The sequence below is a fragment of the Neltuma alba genome, unplaced genomic scaffold, assembly GCF_004799145.2.
Source record: "Neltuma alba isolate B1F8T4 unplaced genomic scaffold, ASM479914v2 tig00007445_pilon, whole genome shotgun sequence".
NCBI classification, from domain to species: Eukaryota; Viridiplantae; Streptophyta; class Magnoliopsida; order Fabales; family Fabaceae; genus Neltuma; species Neltuma alba.
This window is the reverse complement of record NW_021634785.1, coordinates 61,146-81,560: the sequence shown is the minus strand read 5'-3', so window position 1 is coordinate 81,560 and position 20,415 is coordinate 61,146. Positions and strand designations below refer to the sequence as shown.

At 34.0% G+C, this 20,415-nt stretch overlaps 3 protein-coding genes across 3 annotated transcripts; 2 read left to right on the top strand and 1 right to left on the bottom strand.

Annotated features, from left to right (window-relative positions):
* Positions 1–180: 180 nt before the first annotated feature.
* LOC114752596 (4-coumarate--CoA ligase-like 9) lies at positions 181–5,178 on the top strand. Its single transcript, XM_028941355.1, has 6 exons — positions 181–1,274; positions 2,186–2,375; positions 3,104–3,246; positions 3,373–3,440; positions 4,081–4,183; positions 5,007–5,178. The coding sequence occupies exons 1-6, from the start codon at positions 270–272 to the stop codon at positions 5,130–5,132; spliced, it is 1,635 nt and encodes a 544-aa protein (XP_028797188.1). The 5' UTR covers positions 181–269; the 3' UTR covers positions 5,133–5,178.
* A 3,512-nt stretch (positions 5,179–8,690) lies between these two features.
* Positions 8,691–11,664, top strand: LOC114752592 (heat shock cognate 70 kDa protein 2-like). Its single transcript, XM_028941348.1, has 2 exons — positions 8,691–8,972; positions 9,678–11,664. The coding sequence occupies exons 1-2, from the start codon at positions 8,759–8,761 to the stop codon at positions 11,408–11,410; spliced, it is 1,947 nt and encodes a 648-aa protein (XP_028797181.1). The 5' UTR covers positions 8,691–8,758; the 3' UTR covers positions 11,411–11,664.
* A 2,546-nt stretch (positions 11,665–14,210) lies between these two features.
* On the bottom strand, positions 14,211–19,669 carry LOC114752590 (uncharacterized). The gene is made up of 10 exons (XM_028941345.1): positions 19,494–19,669; positions 19,336–19,397; positions 19,049–19,139; positions 18,316–18,402; positions 18,106–18,159; positions 17,076–17,257; positions 16,003–16,085; positions 15,814–15,914; positions 14,595–14,701; positions 14,211–14,298 (listed from the first exon to the last, which is right to left on the bottom strand). The coding sequence occupies exons 1-10, from the start codon at positions 19,530–19,532 to the stop codon at positions 14,211–14,213; spliced, it is 894 nt and encodes a 297-aa protein (XP_028797178.1). The 5' UTR covers positions 19,533–19,669.
* Positions 19,670–20,415: the final 746 nt, after the last annotated feature.

The following is a 20,415-nucleotide window of genomic DNA, read 5'->3' as shown; positions in this document are numbered from 1 at the left end:
TATCAAACGTTAACATATTTTGTGTCTCAAATTTACATTATTTTTTAAAACTATTTATATCAATCACATTTACACCTAATATGAGAATTTTTATTATTATGAGATAGTTGCACAACAAATGATTAAAATATATATATTTTAAAAAAATCAACAAATATTTTTAATAAATAAATAAGTTCAGCCTATGCATTACTGTGTTGTCTCTTGCGGCTGGGTCTGAACCCTGAATCCAGAAAAGTCTTCATTCTTCAAGCTTAGCTTCTCTTCCCATGGAGAATGTTGATTCAAAGAGCGGTTTCTGTTCTGATTCTAGAACCTTCCACAGCCTCAGACCTCCCGTTCATCTTCCTCCTCCTCACTCTCCCCTCTCTGCTTCACAGTACGCTCTCTCTCTCCGTCTCAAATCGCCCTGGCCCGACTCAGTTCCCGCCCTTATCGACGCGGCCTCCAGCCACCGAGTTTCCTTCTCCGAGTTCATCCATTTCTCACAAACCTTAGCTTCTAATCTACAATCTGTTGTTGGCCTCTCCAAAGGCGACACAGCCTTTGTACTATCCCCCAACCTCATTAAGGTTCCGATCCTCTACTTCGCCCTGCTTTCCCTTGGGGTTGTCGTCTCTCCGGCTAACCCGATCAGCACGCGCGCCGAGATTTCCCACCTCTTCCGGCTCTCGTCGCCGGTCATTGCCTTCACAACGTCATCCACAGCACAAAACCTTCCGCACAGCCTCCGCCTCGGAGTCATCCTTCTCGACTCACCTGAGTTCGACTCGCTGATGACGACGGCAAGAAGCCTCACGAAACCAGTGGTCCCGCGCGTGGAGGTGAGCCAATCAGATATAGCCGCGATTTTGTACTCCTCGGGGACCACAGGGAAGGTGAAGGGAGTAATGCTGAGTCACCGGAATCTGATAGCATTAGCGGCGAGTTACGACGCCACTCGTCCTCAGAGAGAAAGGCCAGCGGTTTTCCTCTACACGATACCGTATTTTCACGTGTACGGTTTCACCTACTGTCTCAGGTCGGTTGTGCTATCAGAGACGGTGGTGCTGATGGAGAGGTTCAGAATGGAGAAGATGTTGCGGGCGGTGCATGAGTTCAGAGTGACTCACCTCGCGGTGACTCCGCCGGTGGTGGTGGCTATGGCGAAGGGAGATGTAACGGACGGTTACGATTTGAGCTCGCTGGAAGGCATCTCTTGCGGGGCGGCTCCGTTAGGAAAGGACGCCGTCGCGGCTTTCAAATCGAAGTTCCCCGGAGTCGTGCTCGGCCAGGTTAGTGTTTACGTCATTCATTGGCAGCGCTTTGAGGAATTTCAAAGCAAAACGGCAATATTCTTTTTTAACTAATCTTTTTTTTTTTTTTATTACAACAATGAACTTATCTCAACGACGCCACACTTAACAGTTTCACCATAAAAGGATATTTCGCAGAATTTTTTTGAGAATGAATTCCATCATTTTGGCCACAAAAAAAAAAAAGAACAGAGAGAATTTCATCATACTATATGATTTCCTAATGATGGTAATTATTTGGGCATTTGGATTTGATTATATATGCTGATATTGATTAGTGGATAAATTATAAAACGTAATAATTTATTACTTATAACATAAGAAGCGACAAAATATCTTTAAATATTTTTGTTACCGTAAAATTCGTTTCAATCTTTTAATTAAACTTTAGCTTCTAAAGAATTTTGTTTTTCAAATAGCATTTGAAGAATTCAGAAAATGATTTCTATTCTAAATGTTCTATGAAATTGAAATAAAGATACACCATATATACTACTACCTCCGATCCTTATTATAAGACCCCGTTTGACTTTTTATTTAGTTCTAATTATAAGACCCCAATCCATGTTGTCTCTCATATTTATGCTTTTTTTTTCCAAGATAGTTCTTCTAATAATGATATTTCTAGCCAATACACTTAATTAACAAGGATATTTTAGGAATGACAACACTTATTTATTATAAATAACTTATTTAACTTATTTTCTTAAGCTCCTCAAATAAGTCAATTGGGTCTTATAATTAGGACCGTAGATAGTATATAGTAAATATTTTCAAATTTTAAGTGATTAAAATAAAGCAAAAATTTAAAGGCCAATCTAAATTAAATAGAATTTTTTCTGTAATTTAATCTCTCTAAACTAAGTCATATAAGTACTGTGAAAATGTAGGGCTATGGGTTAACAGAAACAACGGCATCGATCTGTCGAACCACAGGGGAAGGAGATGCCAATAAGACAGGAACAACCGGGAAGCTAATAGCAGGTGTTGAAGCCAAAATTGTGGACCCAGACACTGGACTGCCCTTGTCTCCTGGCCAAGAAGGTGAACTTTGGCTCAGAGGACCATCTATAATGAAAGGTATATTTGTATATTTATTTTAGAGGTATCATATTTACCCAACAAAGCTATATTATTTTTTATTAATATTAAAATATAAGAGATAGGTCTCCCACTTGTATGTGTTTTGTTTTATAAGTAAGAAAAATTTAATTATTTGGAACTTATAATTTTGGTTCAATTACAAGTCAGTGCCTGAACTTCAACTAAATGTAAGTCGATCCTTAAAATATGACTTCATGCAATCCAATTCCTATGATTTTGATCAATTAAAACATTGGTCCTTAATATTTAATAAATAATCTTTGTCATTGTAGTCTTATTTTCTAAAAAGCTGGGACTAATTGGTTCGTACCAAGTTTAAGTTGAGAGAATCAATTTTAATCGAATTAAAATCAAGACAATATTTAAGTCAGGTTCATTATATCTAGTATGTTAAATTCTCCAATTAAATATGAAAATATGTTGTATTTTTGTATATAAATATATAGTTTAATGACAACATTTTAAAAATAAGATAGATGTTTGAGTTATTGAAGAACTTGACATAATAGATATAAAGAACTTGATATAAGTATTTTTGTTAAAATTATAACGACCGAGTTACATTGAATTAAACTTCTAAAACTGACCAAATGATTAATTTTAATTACTTTTTCCTCAAAGTACTTAAAAAGTAAATTTTATACAAGCAGGCAATTAGTATTTTACGCCACAAACATGAAAGATATGATCTGGGAATAGAACAGGTTATGTTGGGGATCCAGACGCAAACTCGTCGACTTTTGTTGGAGGGTGGTTGAGGACAGGAGACTTGTGCTACTTTGACCACCAAGGCTACCTTTACGTTGTTGACAGATTGAAAGAACTGATCAAATACAAGGGATATCAGGTAATTATTGTTCCTTACACTTCATTAAAATCTTCATAATTCCAAATTTAACAATATTCATAAATGATAAACTCTGTATGTAAATTTATTACTATTATAAATGAACTTTGATATTGGACATTGCAGGTGGCTCCTGCGGAGTTGGAAAACTTGCTTCAGTCCCATCCACTGATCAAGGACGCTGCGGTTATTCCGTAATATTCCACTTCCCTCTTTTCTATACTACTGCATCTTGAACGTAAAACTTATTTTGTAATGTCATTTATACTGTAAAATAGATTTTACATTTAAAATCAGAAGAATATTATTTACCAAATAAAACACCATATTTTATTTAAATTATAGGGAAGCTTATGTGCATTTACACTTAACTGAAGATAAGTTATATGTTAAATGGTCAGCGAATAATGTGATTTCCGTACCTTACACTTGTCCCACGTAGAAGCTCATACTCACAACCTCCACTATTTACCTGAATCTTAGCTTGCTTGAACTCGCAACCTCTAGATGTCTTGGTGCCCTGATGTTATGCTCTTTTTTGTTTTTATCATAGGACATCATCTAGAAGAAATTTTTGGTCATAAATACTATAAGTCACAAATCAACGCATTAATTGCTACTTTTTAATTTTATCCTGGTTAATAATTAAGGTTTAGTGTTAAAATCCATATTTATTCGCGTCATTTAAGTTGAGGATAATCTTAAAAAAAATTATCAATTTAGGACAAGGTTTAATGTTTTAACTATCATTTTTTGGTATGTGAGAATTAGCTGAGAATGTTAGCGAGAGGGAGTATTAGCATCTAACATAATATAGTTGTAATGTGGGAACAGATACCCTGATGAAGAAGCAGGGCAGGTGCCCATGGCATTTGTGGTGAGGCAACCCCACAGTTCACTTAGTGAAGCGGACGTAATTGATTTTGTTGCCAAGCAGGTTTGCATATCTCATCCCTATTGTGCATGTTCTATATTTGAACTGTAACAAAATTTTTCGTATGAGTGACTGCTGGTGGATATCTTCACCAGTGATATTTTCCTTGTATTCAAATCGGGCTTTAAAAATTTGACCCAAAAAAATATAGCTTCAAAAAGGATGAATTGTGGTTTAAAAAAGAAAGAAAGAAAGAACATCATCATGTGTTTGGGCATGTTTGTTTTTTTTTTAAAATTTTTTTATTCTCAAAACAATTTTATAAAATTATTTTGAAAAAGAGTTTTGAAAATAGAAAAAACAAAAAAAATATGTTTAAATAATTGTTCTTAAAAGTTACATTTTAAAATAAACATATTGAGATCAGAGACTGAAACTTCGGTGAAAATTCAAGTCCTTAAATGAAGAAAAAGTTATCGAGTTGAGAAGAAAGGGTTTCCCAATTTTTTAAACAAAAAATAAGAAATGAACAGACAAAAATAAGGAAAATGACTAAGTTTTTTTTTTTGTTTTTAGTTTTTAAAAACATTTTTTATTTTTGTTTTTAAAAACACTTAGCTAAAAACAAATTACGAAACAAGTTTTTTTATTTATTTCTTAAAAAAATAATAAACTGTTTTTAAAACGATAAAAGAAGCACAGCCTTACTTTTTATGTTGTGTTTTTACTTATTGGCGTGGTAAATGGAGGGGCTTGAATCTCTCCATTTTTTATTTTTTATTTTTATATATTTCAAAATTGATATAAATCTTAAAATACATCATACACTAAAGAGGGTGGGACGAATCACAAACTAAACAAATATTATTATCCCTCCTGCTTGCAGGTTGCACCGTACAAGAAAATAAGGCGCGTATTATTTGTGAGTTCCATCCCAAAGAACGCAGGAGGAAAAATTTTGAGGAAAGAATTGAGTAAATCTGTCATCCAGCAATCTCTATCTAAATTGTAATAATGTAATACTTCATTTCATTCTAATGCCAAAGTTTAGTATGAAATCTGCGCTTATATTTATATTAGGTCGGGTCATTGGGTACATTGATATGGGGGGAGTAACCCGGGTAAAATAAGGAGAGAAACCCAAACACTAAAAACCATTAATAATGGTTATTCTATTTATAATCGTAAGAATTAGATAATTAATTTCTAACTATTAAAAATTCAGTTAATTATGTGTTACAAAGATTCTGTTAATTTCTTTGAAATACATTATTAATAATCATTTGTATTCTTGATAATAGATATACTTAATTTAAGCTACATAATCAAGATGGAATGGTTTGAGAAAAATTAAAAATTTTAAAAATAAAGTGAAAAAAGATCTCAAATTTAAAATCAAAACAGAGCCTTGACTAACTTATGCATTTGGGAAGGGAGTTATACTACAAGGAAGCAAATCCCAAAATATCCTTCCAAAGATAGTAGTTGATAGGTAATCCAAGAGTATAGACCCACATCCAACAAAATAATATGGTTAATGATAATAAATCATCATGGGCTGAAAGTATGACAAAACAATGTGAAGTTATTTAAGACTGTAGACAAAACTCTTCAAATATTAAGTGAGCTTACCAAAACAGGGCCATGTAATTGTTGCTCATTTTTTATATATACCCAGGGAAAGTGAGTTTTAATGATATGACACAGGGAAGTAAGCATCAGTAGAGAGCTTAAAGGCACAGGAAAGTGAGCTCACGTTAGTGTTGAATCTTTTTTCTGGTTTGTATAAGAAATTTTGCCTGTCATATCCTTTGAAATTGATGAACTATTGATTAGTCTGGGGAAATGATTAAGATAAAATTTTGATTTTGATTGCTTTGAGTTTTCTAATGCTGACATAGTTTTGCGGAAATGGTTAAAATAATCCAGGACAAGAGTTTAAATTAAAATTTGGTTACATTGTTGGGTTGGAAGAGCGGTCAGCACAAATACATGGTTGGGACCCTGACAATCAATTCTCTATCACTCTTCAATAAATATCCAGTGCTTAATATTACCTCCAGTTCTAATTATACGAGTCAGTTGACTAATTTGAAGAGATTAAGGAAGTAAGTTGAGTTAGTTATTTCTCATAAATAGGTGTTGTCTTTCCTAAAATATTCTTGCTAATCAAGTATATTAACTAGAACTATCATTGTTAGAAGGACTACTTTGGAAAAAAAATGTATAAATATGAGAGACAAAGTGGATGGGGATCTTATATTTAGAACTAAAATAAAAGTCAAATAGGGTCTTATATTAAGAACTGGAGGTAGTATAAGAATTTGTTTGACTTTTATTTGGTCCTAAATATAAGACCCTAATTCACTTTGTCTCTCATATTTATCTATTTTTTCTTCAGGTAGTTCTTGTAATAATGGTAGTTCTAGTCAATGAACTTGATTAGTAAGGATATTTTAGAAATGATAATACCTATTTATTACAAATAAAAGATATTTTAGGAATAATAATACTTATTTATTATAAATAACTAGTTTAACTAATTTTTTTAATCTACTCAAATTAATTAACTAACTTTTATTAAGAACCAGAGATACTGTTAAAGAGGCTTTGATTTCCGGGTCAAGTGCTATAAATTGTCTTTAATATTGTACGGTTTGATATTTGATGAATTCAAATCAAGCTATGTGAATATTGAAGTTAAATTGTTTTGATTGTCTGGCTTAAAATCCTTGTGGGTGGAAATCTTGAAATCTTTAAGTGAAAGAACTATGATGACAAGCTGAGTGTGTGGGATTTAATGTGGCCTCATAAAAATTAACCCAAACTTAGAATGAATGAAGATTTTCTTCTTCTAAAGAAATAAAACCTGATTCACATTTTTAGTAATTCAGTAAATTTATTTCAAATTTTCAATATATATATCATTTCTTCAATCATTATACGTGATATTTACTTAGGCAATAAAAGATTATGGCTTTTTCCGGCACTTTTAAATTATTGATATTTTTTATTTTAAAAATACAGACCTCTATGATTATTTTTGCAAGATTTAAAATTTGAATCATATTTCTTTTTATGGGGATAGAAATATCACCTTAAACATTTTTAAAATTTAGTATTTTTAGCATACCACAGCGAAGGAATGAATAAGGGATTTGTGATGACGAAGGTTTATATTAATATATTAATATCATTACAAATAATATACTTCTCTGGTCTTAAATATAAGATCCTTATACATATTAGTATAAGGGTCTTATTTAGGACTAGAGGAGTACTTATTCATTCAAATGAAAATAGCTAATGTGGTTTATCTGGAAATATTCAGAAATCCGGACGCATGCATAAATTTAGGGTTTAACCCTAAATCCTAAATTCTAAGAAAAAATTATTATCACGTTGATTGAAATTAATTCATGAGATGTTTTTATTCTGACATAAATTTCTGACTTGAAACCAATGAGTTATTTTCTTAATTGCAATTAAAATAAAACAACTTCAGATTATTTTGAGGATAAGAAAACAAAAAATAGAAACAAACACGCTCGGTAATTTTGGTTGGGTCTGTATTTCAGGCCTTAGCCCATCCATGACCCGCACCCAGATGGGGCATCAGTGTTGCTTTTCCTTGTGTCTGGTTGTTAGCAAATTTAAAGCATCAGGTCAGCGGTCTTTCTGGGTAGCGTGGATGACGGGACAGCCGCGAATTAATATTTTCATATTATAAATAACTGCTTTTAAATTATGCAAAGATCAAATAACTAATAAGATGAAATATGATGTTTAAGATTTTGTATAATGCTTGAGTGTTCATCTAATTTTAAGATAAATCTCTCATTTTCTAAAGTTTATATTTTAAAAAGATATACTACCTGATTTTTAATATCAGAGAAAGTTAACTTAAATTAATTAGTTAAATTAATTATTTGTAATAAATATATACAATTATCTTTCATAAAATATTCTTACTAATCAAGTGTATTAGTTAGAACTACTATTACTATAAGAATTATTTTAGACAAAAATTTGAGTAGATTAAATAAATTAGTTAATTTAGTTATTTATAATAAATATGTATTATGGTCTTTATTAAAATATTCTTGTTAATCAAGTGTATTAATTAGAATTACTATTACTACAAGAACTATTTTAAAAAAAATTGATAAATATGAGAAATAAAATGGATTATGATCTTATATTTAAGATCAAATTAATAATTATTTTTATAATAAATTTATGATAATTTTTAATTACTTTTTAAGAAAAGAGTAACAGAAAAAAGTGCATTTAGAAAATGACCACAAGACCACTTGTGCTTCTATGGAACCCATTGGGCGAGCCAATAGCGCGTAGCCGACCTCTCTTTCAAAATCCGAACCTTCGGTGCGAAGCAAAACTCGAAATTTTCTACGTCCGCCTTGCATAAACAAATCAAGATCGTCCATCCTTCGCACTTTTCTCAACGGCTTAAAATTTTTTAACGTTCATTCGAACATTCTAGACACCCTCCCTCTCAAACCTATATATATTCCCTTCCCTCCCAGGCCGCTTCTTCATTCATTCCCAGCCTCTTATTCTGCCTTTCTTCTTTCTCTGTAACCCTAGTTTTCTTGGAGCATTTTTGCTAGTTAAAGTATGGCCGGCAAGGGCGAAGGACCCGCGATCGGTATCGATCTCGGCACAACCTACTCTTGCGTCGGAGTATGGCAGCACGATCGTGTTGAGATCATCGCCAACGACCAAGGGAACCGTACTACACCGTCGTATGTTGCTTTTACCGATACCGAGAGGTTGATCGGAGATGCCGCTAAGAACCAGGTCGCCATGAACCCAACGAACACCGTTTTTGGTAACCGATCTGTACTCAATCTTATAGTCATTCTTTGTTTTTTTTTATTTTTTTATTTTGAGCTGAATGGTCTTATAGTCAATCTTGATCTTGGCTTTTTATGCTTATTTTTGGATCTGCTGCCTTCGTTTATGAGTTCAATTTTTTTTCTCGTCTTTAGGAGCCGTACTGCGTTTAATCTTGTAGTCGTTCTTGATCTGGCTTTTTATATCTATTTTGGACTTGGGCCTTCTTATTTGAGCTTATTGTTTCCATATACTGATATGCTTGATTTGCGTTTTAGCTTTCTGTATTTCTGCATCACGTTTTGCTGCGTTGTTTACATCTTGTTTGCTATTCCTCTGTATCTAATCCAAGATTTTTGGTCGGTGTGGAATTAGATCTGCTCATCTACTTCCTTAGATGTCTTTTGTAAATATCTTCTTATTTTATCCTCTCTCTTGTAAATATCTCTCTTGTTTGATTGTAATGTGTAAATTTTGGTTGAGATATTCAACTATTTTATTCTATTGTGCTCTGAAGCTTGGTTGATTATTTTTCTGACATTACATAAGTTTTGCTGATCTGATCCGAATCGAGAATAATTTAAGTTGTTGTTTTTGTATAGTTCTAGTCTAATGTGTATGAATGATTACTTATGGAAGAGTGTTTTGTTTTTCCATTTTTATTGTTTGATAAGTAACCGTGGTAATCGTCATTTTGCAGATGCCAAGAGGTTGATAGGTAGGAGAATCAGTGACCCTTCGGTGCAGAGTGATATGAAGTTGTGGCCATTCAAGGTCATTGCTGGCGCCGGTGAAAAACCAATGATTGTCGTTAATTACAAGGGTGAGGAGAAGCAATTTGCCGCCGAGGAAATCTCGTCCATGGTTTTGATCAAGATGCGCGAGATTGCAGAGGCCTACCTTGGGTCAACAATCAAGAACGCAGTTGTCACTGTTCCCGCATACTTCAATGACTCTCAGCGTCAGGCTACCAAGGATGCTGGTGTTATTGCTGGACTAAATGTTATGCGTATTATAAACGAGCCCACCGCTGCAGCTATTGCTTATGGGCTTGACAAGAAAGCTACAAGTTCTGGTGAGAAGAATGTTTTGATATTCGACCTCGGTGGTGGTACTTTTGATGTCTCTCTCCTCACCATTGAGGAGGGTATCTTTGAAGTTAAAGCCACTGCTGGGGACACTCACCTTGGAGGAGAGGATTTCGATAACAGAATGGTGAACCACTTTGTTCAAGAGTTCAAGAGAAAGAACAAGAAGGACATCAGTGGAAACCCAAGAGCCCTCAGGAGGTTGAGAACCGCATGTGAGAGGGCAAAGAGGACGCTCTCTTCCACTGCCCAGACTACAATTGAGATTGATTCTTTGTTTGAGGGTATCGACTTCTACTCAACAATCACCCGTGCTAGGTTTGAGGAACTGAACATGGACCTGTTCAGGAAGTGTATGGAGCCTGTGGAGAAGTGTCTTAGAGATGCTAAGATGGACAAGAGCAGCATTCATGATGTGGTCCTTGTTGGTGGCTCTACCAGAATTCCCAAAGTGCAACAACTTTTGCAGGATTTCTTCAATGGCAAGGACCTCTGCAAAAGCATTAACCCTGATGAGGCCGTTGCCTACGGTGCAGCTGTCCAAGCCGCTATCTTGAGTGGTGAAGGTAATGAGAAGGTTCAGGACTTGTTGCTGCTTGACGTCACTCCACTCTCCTTGGGGTTGGAGACTGCTGGAGGAGTAATGACTGTATTAATTCCTAGGAATACCACCATTCCAACCAAGAAGGAGCAAGTATTCTCCACCTATTCAGATAACCAACCCGGTGTCTTGATTCAAGTCTACGAGGGTGAGAGAACGAGAACAAGGGACAACAACTTGTTGGGCAAGTTCGAGCTCTCAGGAATTCCTCCAGCTCCAAGGGGCGTTCCCCAGATCACTGTTTGCTTTGATATCGATGCCAACGGTATCTTGAACGTCTCTGCCGAGGACAAAACCACCGGACAGAAGAACAAGATTACCATTACTAACGACAAAGGGAGACTGTCGAAGGAGGAAATTGAGAAGATGGTACAGGAAGCAGAGAAGTACAAGGCAGAAGATGAGGAGCACAAGAAGAAGGTTGAAGCCAAGAACGCCTTGGAGAACTATTCCTACAACATGAGGAACACCATTAAGGACGAGAAGATCAGTTCAAAGCTGTCGGCAGATGACAAGAAGAAGATTGAGGATGCAATTGAGCAGGCCATTCAATGGCTAGACTCGAACCAGCTGGCAGAGGCTGACGAATTTGAAGATAAAATGAAGGAGCTGGAGAGCATCTGCAATCCAATCATAGCCAAGATGTACCAAGGTGGAGCTGATGCTGCCGGTGGCATGGATGAAGATGATGCTCGCCCATCTGGTGGCAGTGGCGCTGGCCCCAAAATTGAGGAGGTCGATTAAGTGGCTGGTTATGGTGTGTCGTCTGGGGATGTTGGTGGTTCCTTTTCGGCCCGACTTGGGTTGTTCTGATTATTATTAGACTTTAGCCGCATTAGGTTTTAATTGCTTCCCTTCTTTAGTTCTGTCGATTTGTTATTTTCATCGAACAGTCGGAAAACTTCGATTATTAAGTGAAATACAGGAGCATTTTGTGCGATGTTGTGTTTGCCTCGCTGTATCATTTTGTGCAATTAACATCGAAATTTTTTTGCTAATTTGGGATCTCGGATTTGAATCGCTCTGTAACGCAAGTGCTAAGAGGTTTTATCGTTGTCAGCTGTGACCCGTTGAATGCAAATCTGCTCTTTATTTAATTACGTTTTATATTCAGGTGCTACTTGATAATGAGATGCAAACATGTTTTATTACCACTTAACGGTACGTTAGCCTGGAAAAGGGTGATGGGTTTTATTACCAAGTAGCAAACAAGCTCGAAGCCATAATCCAATCATCAGGAAAGATGATCAATACATTATTATAATTATAGTTAAGATATTTCGAAAGCGGTATTATCTTATGTTTCAAATATCAAATTTACAATTGTCATGTTATTATATTTGTTAAATTTGATTGAGTTCATCTAAATGGCTAAACTTAAAATATTCTCCGAATAACTAAATATTATAGCTAAATATTAGAATATTTGATACTCTTCCGGTCTTAAATATCTTATTAATAAAATGTCTATTAACCGTTGCGTCAAGATAATTTTCGGTCCAAAAAAATATGTCAAGATAAAATTTGTAATTTGTAATAAATATGCTATTTTATTCATTAATCTATCAAAATATTTTATAGCATTTTCTAAATTATTTCAAAAAGCAATAAACAAACAAAGCAAACGATGAAAAAATGACACTGAAAAAGATGGGGGAAAAAGAAAGAAAAGAAAAATTGAATGAATTTCCAGAGGAAAAGAGGCGCAAAGTTTGCAACAAAAGGATTGGAGTAACAGGATTCATGTGTCCATGCGGAGATTTGTTTTGCGGGAAACAGAGATCCCCAGGAGAACATTCATGTGCGGTAGATTATAAGAAGATTGGTGAACTCGTTAAAAAACAGGAAGAAAACCATATTTTTAATTTGATAGCAATGCATTTTTTTTCCTTTAATTAAATTATTTAATTTTATCTTTTTAAACATATTAGCTCTTATAACTTTGTTTTATTAGCATCTTTAGTCTCTGTGCCCATCTACATTAGCAGTAAACAACTATGATTTTAGATAATTGTAAATTTTATAAGTGACATTAGCTATAAGTGATATTGGTTAATCGTAATTTTTGTTTGAATATATCTCTTTTATAAGTAACTTTAAGAATTGTGATTATATTTGATTTTCATTTATTAAAATCACTATTGATTGTATAATTATCAAAAAGACATGAATTTAATAAATATTATTAAATATAGTCATTTGGAGAGAGATTTTTGAAAGAATGCGGAAAGGTAAATTGAAGAAAATTCAGTTGATAAAAATTGATCGGGATTTTTCAAGCCTATAAGCTAATCCTTGGTGCTTATCCTAATAGTGTGGCGAAAGAATGAAATCATGATTTATCAGAATTTTATAAAAATTACCCAAACAAAATAAACATCCATCACAATCGCTTATTTAGATTTAAATGGATTTATTTGAGCTCTCACTGATTATGTGAGAGTTAACGATGTTAAATTGTTAATAGAACAAAATTACAGATTTAATTAAGAGGAAAAAAATATATATAGCCACTAAATTGAAATTAAAAAAAAAAAAGATAGATACCTTCAAAAATGATTTTCCAAAACCCGTTTTGAAAAGTTGATATTTTTTTTCCTCTTTAGCAATCAAGCATGTACAATCAATTCTTTAAGATGTGGTAATCTTGAGTAAAAATGTGTTCTATTTTCTAAATATTATCATTTAATTATAAATTAACATAAAAAAGAAAGAGACATGACCACATATAATTAGAGAATTTGACATAATGGATGTAAGAAACTAGATCTAAATATTTTTCTTATTAATATTTGCAATCAACATATTTTTTCTTTAAAAATATTTTTTTTATGAATGTAAAATTTCTTAAAAATAATAATTGATGTGGTTTTTTACAGTTGAATTTTGTTGAGTTACTATTTACATTCTACACCGAAAGATCTTAATAAAAATATATTTAATTTTTTCCAGAAAATATTTTAGGAGGAAATTTTTATATCTTCAAAGAAATTTATACTTGAATTTAAACATTTAAGGGTTGATTTGAAAAGATATTGACAATTTGCTAGGGTATAAATCAAAATTATATATTCTAGAGCAGTTACACTTCCTCGTGAATTATGAATTGACTCTTACCAACCTAATTAAATTTGATTGTTTTGAAATAGGTGCCAAATAGGTTTTAATCTATAAAACAATATCATATCCTATCCACGCCCATGTTTCTGCGATATTATCTGTGAAATATCAAAAAAAATTTCTACTTATTTTTTTTTATTTTTGATGCCTGGTGAGTTGTATCATAATTTTTGGAGCACGAAACCCATTTATAATAAGAAAGATTTCGCTTGATATATATATATATATATATATATATATTCAAGTTTATTATACTTACCCTGGGAACAAATATTGAATTTTTCTAATATGTGGAAAATTCCAGATTTTTATAAACCAACCACTGCAATGAATACATGGAATAGAAAATAATAAAAAATTAAATAAAAAGATGGAAAATGACCTTATGAATAAAAAATTATCCTCATCACCAAAATCTATTATTTTAGCCCCTTTCACCTCTAGTGCATCCACGAACTCCCCCGTAAGGAGGCGAGGTGGCACTACGAGTCCCTTCTACAGCTTCAACTGGTCTGTGACAGTACAAAACATACACAGCATGATAATTAATATCCCTCAATACTCAGGATTTACAATTCCCTCATGTGGCTTCCATGACTATATCTGATACAAGGGCGTGAAAGAAATTTGACCACAAATGAATATGATTAATGAAAGTGTCCACTTTTGTTTCTTTTGCTGGGATAAAGCCACCCTTGTTCATGTTAGTCCACTGAAGCTTGAAACCTTTTTGATGGTCTCCTCTTCCATTTCAACTAGTTGACGACAAAATGATTCAACATCACTCGCTTCTTCCTTTAACATAAACCTGTATTCTTTCCAATTGTAGTGACCACTGCCATCCTCCAAAACAGGATCAGGAAGCTTTCCAAGCACACTGAATCCCTTGCGGTCCACTGATGTTACGTATGCATCCTTGATAAAATGCCAATGGATTAGTCAATTGGATTCAATACTTCAGTAAGAATACCACAATGGCCGTGACACATCAACAGAAGAGCAGTAAATAGCTTCAGTAAGAAATTAGCCTCAGCTGTAGAGGCACTACTTTTAAATTTGGCAAAATGATTGTTGTCATGTGTGGTTTCATTGATGAACAAGATATGGAAGATGATTGTAGGTTTTAAGGATGTCAAGAGATGATGGATTCAGAACGAACAGTATTCAAGTTTTTAATGTCTAAGGATCATGATGCTAAACCAGAAAGACCAAAAGAAGATAAAAGAAATTCTACAAGACAAGACATGTTCATCATCAAAATGTCTCAGTACAGCAAAATGACGATATAAAATCAATCAAATTTCAAATTCTACACAAATTAATTTGTAACTCACTTATTTTTCTGCCTCTGAAATGCCACTGAATAATTAATTAAATTGAGCATACTTTAGAAATGCAAATGAGAAGCACTGACCAAATTACTATCCAGAAGCGGTCTCAATGTATTATCACACAAGTCCAGACGTATAATCAACAAGCTGGTAATTGACTAATTGTAGCGGTTTACAAGAATGATATCCTAGTTCTGTCCCTAGAAGGTACATGTTCTCATTGTTTATCCACGCCTTTTAAAAAATATGAATACGAACCTGAGCTTCATTAACCTAGTTTTAAGAGGGCTACTCTTTTGGGTTATCATTCTCCAATGGAGGACGTTAGTGCTGAAGTGGACTGTCAGCATCTATAAGGATGCTTCCCAACCAAAAAAAAGCGCAGCATTTTGACAGGGATCCTATGTATTGCCAATGTTTCATTTTCCCAAATTAAAACCCAAAGCCGCATCATCTTTTTTTGGTAGACATCCATATGCATTGCTAACCATTCACGTCAGCCCTAGCGTTTGGTTAGAAAAAGAGAATTCATGCAGCAAAGTCAATATGAGGTCAACAGAGCTCAGGCAGGATTAAATTGTAGTTTGAAAAGCTCAGACTAGTTGGACGATCATAAACTCTCAAGGAGTAAACTAATGGGGTGGATATTTTTCAGGGACAGAAAATAGTAATTTACAACAAGAACAAAAAAGTTACCTTTACAACGACATTCATGTAGACCAAACAGAAAAGCACAAGAGCTCTACGCCTAGCATCGCTTTGGTTAATCCCATCAATGAGCTTCGCTGAAAATGATGCTGGCAACGCATAAAACATATATGAGATGTGATTCATTTGTTGCACAAACAAACATACTAGTTTCAGGCATCCTAACAGTTCTTTTACCCAATGGATCAGCTTTGAATGTGTTCAAATCTTCAACATTCACTTCAAAAGTTCCTCCATGGCCATCAATATATGTGCATGAGCTGCATGCTAAACTTCTATTAGATGAAACTGACATCTGAAACTTCCAAAATTCTGTTTCTATTTTATCCTGATCATACTTTATCAGGTAAAAAGGCATGTGGGACATCACATGTAGGCAGCAAGTACAGTTGATTGCCTAGGAGCCAAATTTTCAAACCGACAGCTTAGTTCTACAGTCTCACCAAAAAATGAAAACATGGACTTGACCATACTTCTGATGCAATATATTATACTCTAAACAGGTTTCCAAGGTTATGATAATTATAATTGTCTGCGAATTAGTATTAGTTAATGTCAGTCGTTAATTATTAATAAATTGAGGTCACGGGGTGTTAGTTACCCTTGTTACCTCCTATCCTATCAGGAGGAGTTTTGTAAATCAGTTTTGACAATTAATGGAAGAACAGTTTCCAGTTTCTCCGTTCCTACAGTTTCTCTCTCCTCTCTATCTGTTCTCTCATTCCCTCTCATTTTTCTCCAACTTCCTTCTATCCTATTCTTTCTTTTTTTTTTTGGTAAGCACAAGTATCCTTCTATTAAAGGCAATCCTATTCGACACACTGTCAGGCACTGAGAGCAGGCACCTCTCCTAACGGGGATTTGAACCTTGGTTTACCATGTTGTAGGGAACTAACCCCTTCCACCAGACCCAACCCCCATTAGTTCTATCGTATTCTTTTACATCATTCAACTTTGTGATATAAATCTTGTCAAGGTTAAGATTATTTATCACATTTAAAAGGAACCATCCCGTTTAACAACTAATAAAACTAAAAAATTTAGGATAGAGGCAGAGGTGAACAATAAAGAATGAAGAAATTTAGTAGAATAATGAGCATATTTTCAGTGAGTGGAATATTTTGCACGGCAAACTTATTTCAGGATTGTGACCAACTAATATGTCCAGGATACTATAATTCAGTATGATGATGATTGTAATCACATAGCCAAAAAAGTCAAGCTACAATTGTAAGCACCCAAGTTCCTACCTCATTTCAAATTTATACACCGAATATCTTTCTACATCTCCCAATATTTCTTGAAGACTATCACTTCGTGATGCACGGCTAAGGCTAGAGCTTAGTACACCAGAAACAACATAACTGAAGTCCTTCATTGCTTTTGGCTCAGACATTACAACTTGCTCAAGTTTTTCTGCAAGAGATTTAACCTACACCAAGAATATTCAGTTATTATTTTGAAGGATGAATTTAAGTTCATAAAAAAATTGTCTTCAAAGTATGTAGGCAAGATTAAAGCAAGTCGTTTTTCCAATATTCATTGACAAGAAGTTTTAGTAGTACTGATCCCCTTGATTACTGATTTCACGTAAAGTAGAAAAGATATTAATTTTCTGTTTTTTTTTTTTAAGTGAAAGGTTAAAAAGATATTAACCTTAACAGAAAAGTGCATCCTTTACAGTATAATCTAAATGTTAATTGCACATTACACAAAATTTCAGAAAAAAGTTTATATATGCAGATCACTTAATAGACACGACACTTCCAATTGTATCTGTCAAAATGTTGCCTGTATTTTGTTGGATTTTGATACTAGAACTATAGTAAATCATATTTGGAAGTTATGAATGAAGCTTCCTTGTCCTGTTAAAAAAATTGAAGATAAAAAGATTTCATCAAGCAGAACCACAATGTTAATTTGCAATGAAATTAAGTATTTCCTAACTTCTAAGATCCTCCTGATCTGGGAGTCAACCTGTCTAGTAACTGAAATATTGATGACCGTCTCTATAAGCCACCATTTTCCGAGAGTACAGCTTCATCAGTTCCATTGTTCAATTATAAGTATACCACTTTAACAATTTAGAGGAATCAATCAACGCCATATTACTGGTTATAATGAAGACCTCCAGGTGGTAAAGATAATGAAGCTTAGTTTTTTTCTACAGAAAATGCCTTAAAATTTATTGGTGAAGGAGCAATAACTCATCAAGCAACAGACGTGGAAACTTTGTAGAGCCCGACAAAATGAAAGTGAGTGGGCACATGGAGACGTTACCTTATCTTCATTAAGTGGAACAACATCCCCAACTAAAGCAACCCGTGCTGGTGACTAGAACACGTCAATAAATAAATCAACAAGTCAACATCTTCATATTTTTCCAATCATAGAGAAGATTAAATTATGATTTATTAGTACTAGGAGCCTTTTGTTACCCATCTCATGCAGAGGATAATGATTGGGAGTCAAGGGTTTATGATACCCTACCTTTTTCAATGATTTAAGTAAGCCACCTAGGGGGCCTGGAAAAGGAGTGGTCACAGCAAAAGAACCACGCTCATCAATCATTGCATTCTGCAAGAAAATACAAATATATCATATCATCCTTGCAACTGCGATTACATACAGATGCAATTTCTTCACTAAGGTAAATTTAAACATTTTACAGAGATAAGTGGAGAATAAACTGATTTTCTCTCCTAGCAAGCAGCCAACTATTCTTCTATAACTGTAATTATCATTCCTGAAAACCATGAACCTAACAGGTTTCCTGCTGATGAAAATCAGATCGGGCTTTCATCTAACATTGATTCTTTCGGTTAGCCGAATAAAGACCAGTGTTTCAAAAAAGAAAAGCTCTTTTCCTCAAACTTTTTTCCCATTCAGCAGCACGTCCGAACAGGCAATTTAAGTCAGTAAATCCTACCCTTCACAACAGGGACATCAACACCATGGTTCTGGTGATTTGATTGGCATAAGTACAGACTCTAAACAGGGCAAATGAATTCAGCATTCTACTTTTCTTAAGGCCCTCCCCCCTTTATGTGCAAGAAACTCGTTAATGTTGCCCTTGCAGTGCAACGTGACGTTTCTAGCTTGTTGAGAATCAGAGTAAAACAATACGATATTTATATGATGAAATTTAACATTTCTTCCTCCTGACAAGGGAAAGGATGAAAACTATAAACGGGAGAAAAACAAGACAAGGATGGAAACTTACCACATTATGTAAATCGTTTTCCGGTACCCAAATGTATGGCTTCCCTCTCCTGATTATGTACTTAACTTTCGATGTATAGATGCCGCTTTTGCTGACATAGGCAAAGTAAACATCACTTCATTAGCAAATACAAAATTCTGTAGCTGAAACCCCCATAATAAAAATAACAACTATACTGAATGAACCATCATAACGAACAGCATCCAAGAAAATATCATGTCAAATAAAATTATACAGTTCTTTACACTGCCATAACTAGCAGCACAAGACAGGACAAAACTAGGTACCTTCCTTTGACATCTGCTTTGATGGTATTGAGATAACCTTGCCAGTTTGATGCCAATATATTCTGCAGAACAGAACCATTTAACAGTCAATATATGCTCACTTCTGCAGAACCCAAGAAATTCCAATAGAAGCGTAGAGATGGATAGAGAAGTAGGACCTTGCACTTCTCTGCCAATGACAAAGTGCGGGATTTCATGGCTTCTCGATGTTAGTGATATGCCCACCACCTGCTCGACAAAAGTAGGAGCTTGCTTCCAGAGCTCAATAGAGCAAAGGAGGGCTGTATGGGTACGGCGAGGAAGGGTGCGCGAGGAGACCAACAAACCAGACGGTGGTTTTAGCGTTCGCGGTATTCATTCACTGATCCAATTATTAATTTGTTTAGCATCAGGGCATATTAGTTTAGAACATAGAAAAGTGATTACCTGTTCTTTTTTTCTTTTTCTTTTTTCCAATTTTTTAAAATTTTTTTTTGCCAGTTCTTATTTTTGTTAATTGCTAAAAAGTCTGGGCCGGGGGTGTGGGATTTCTGACTTATTATTTTTAATCTTTTGAAAGTGATATAGAAAAAATAAAAAAATTAGTAAAAATAGAAAAGAATATGTTCAGAAGATAGTAAACATACACGGAAAAAAAATCTTTTATTTCATTTATACTTATATATGATAAGATAATTCATAAAGTATTTGAAACTTTAACCAAATTACTACATTACTACTTCCTCCACCTCGTTTTATAAGATTTTTTTGAAAAAAAATTGCGAATACAAATGAAATGAATTAGTTTAATATCTTAAGTTTTCTAAATGTGAACTTCCAAAAATATCCTTTTAATCAGGATATTCAAAAAGTAAATAATGATAGATAATTTTGAAATAGATTTCATTAGCAAATGATTATTTTTTAAAAAATATCTTATTTTATGCACCATCAAATCATTTAAAAAAACAGATCTTATATCTTACAAACTGGGAGGAAGCCCAACTTTGTATGATTCATAGTTTGGACTATTTGAGAGGAGTTTAGTAACCCTCAAAACTACTTTTAAAATTCATTTTTTATAAAACGAAACAAATTTTT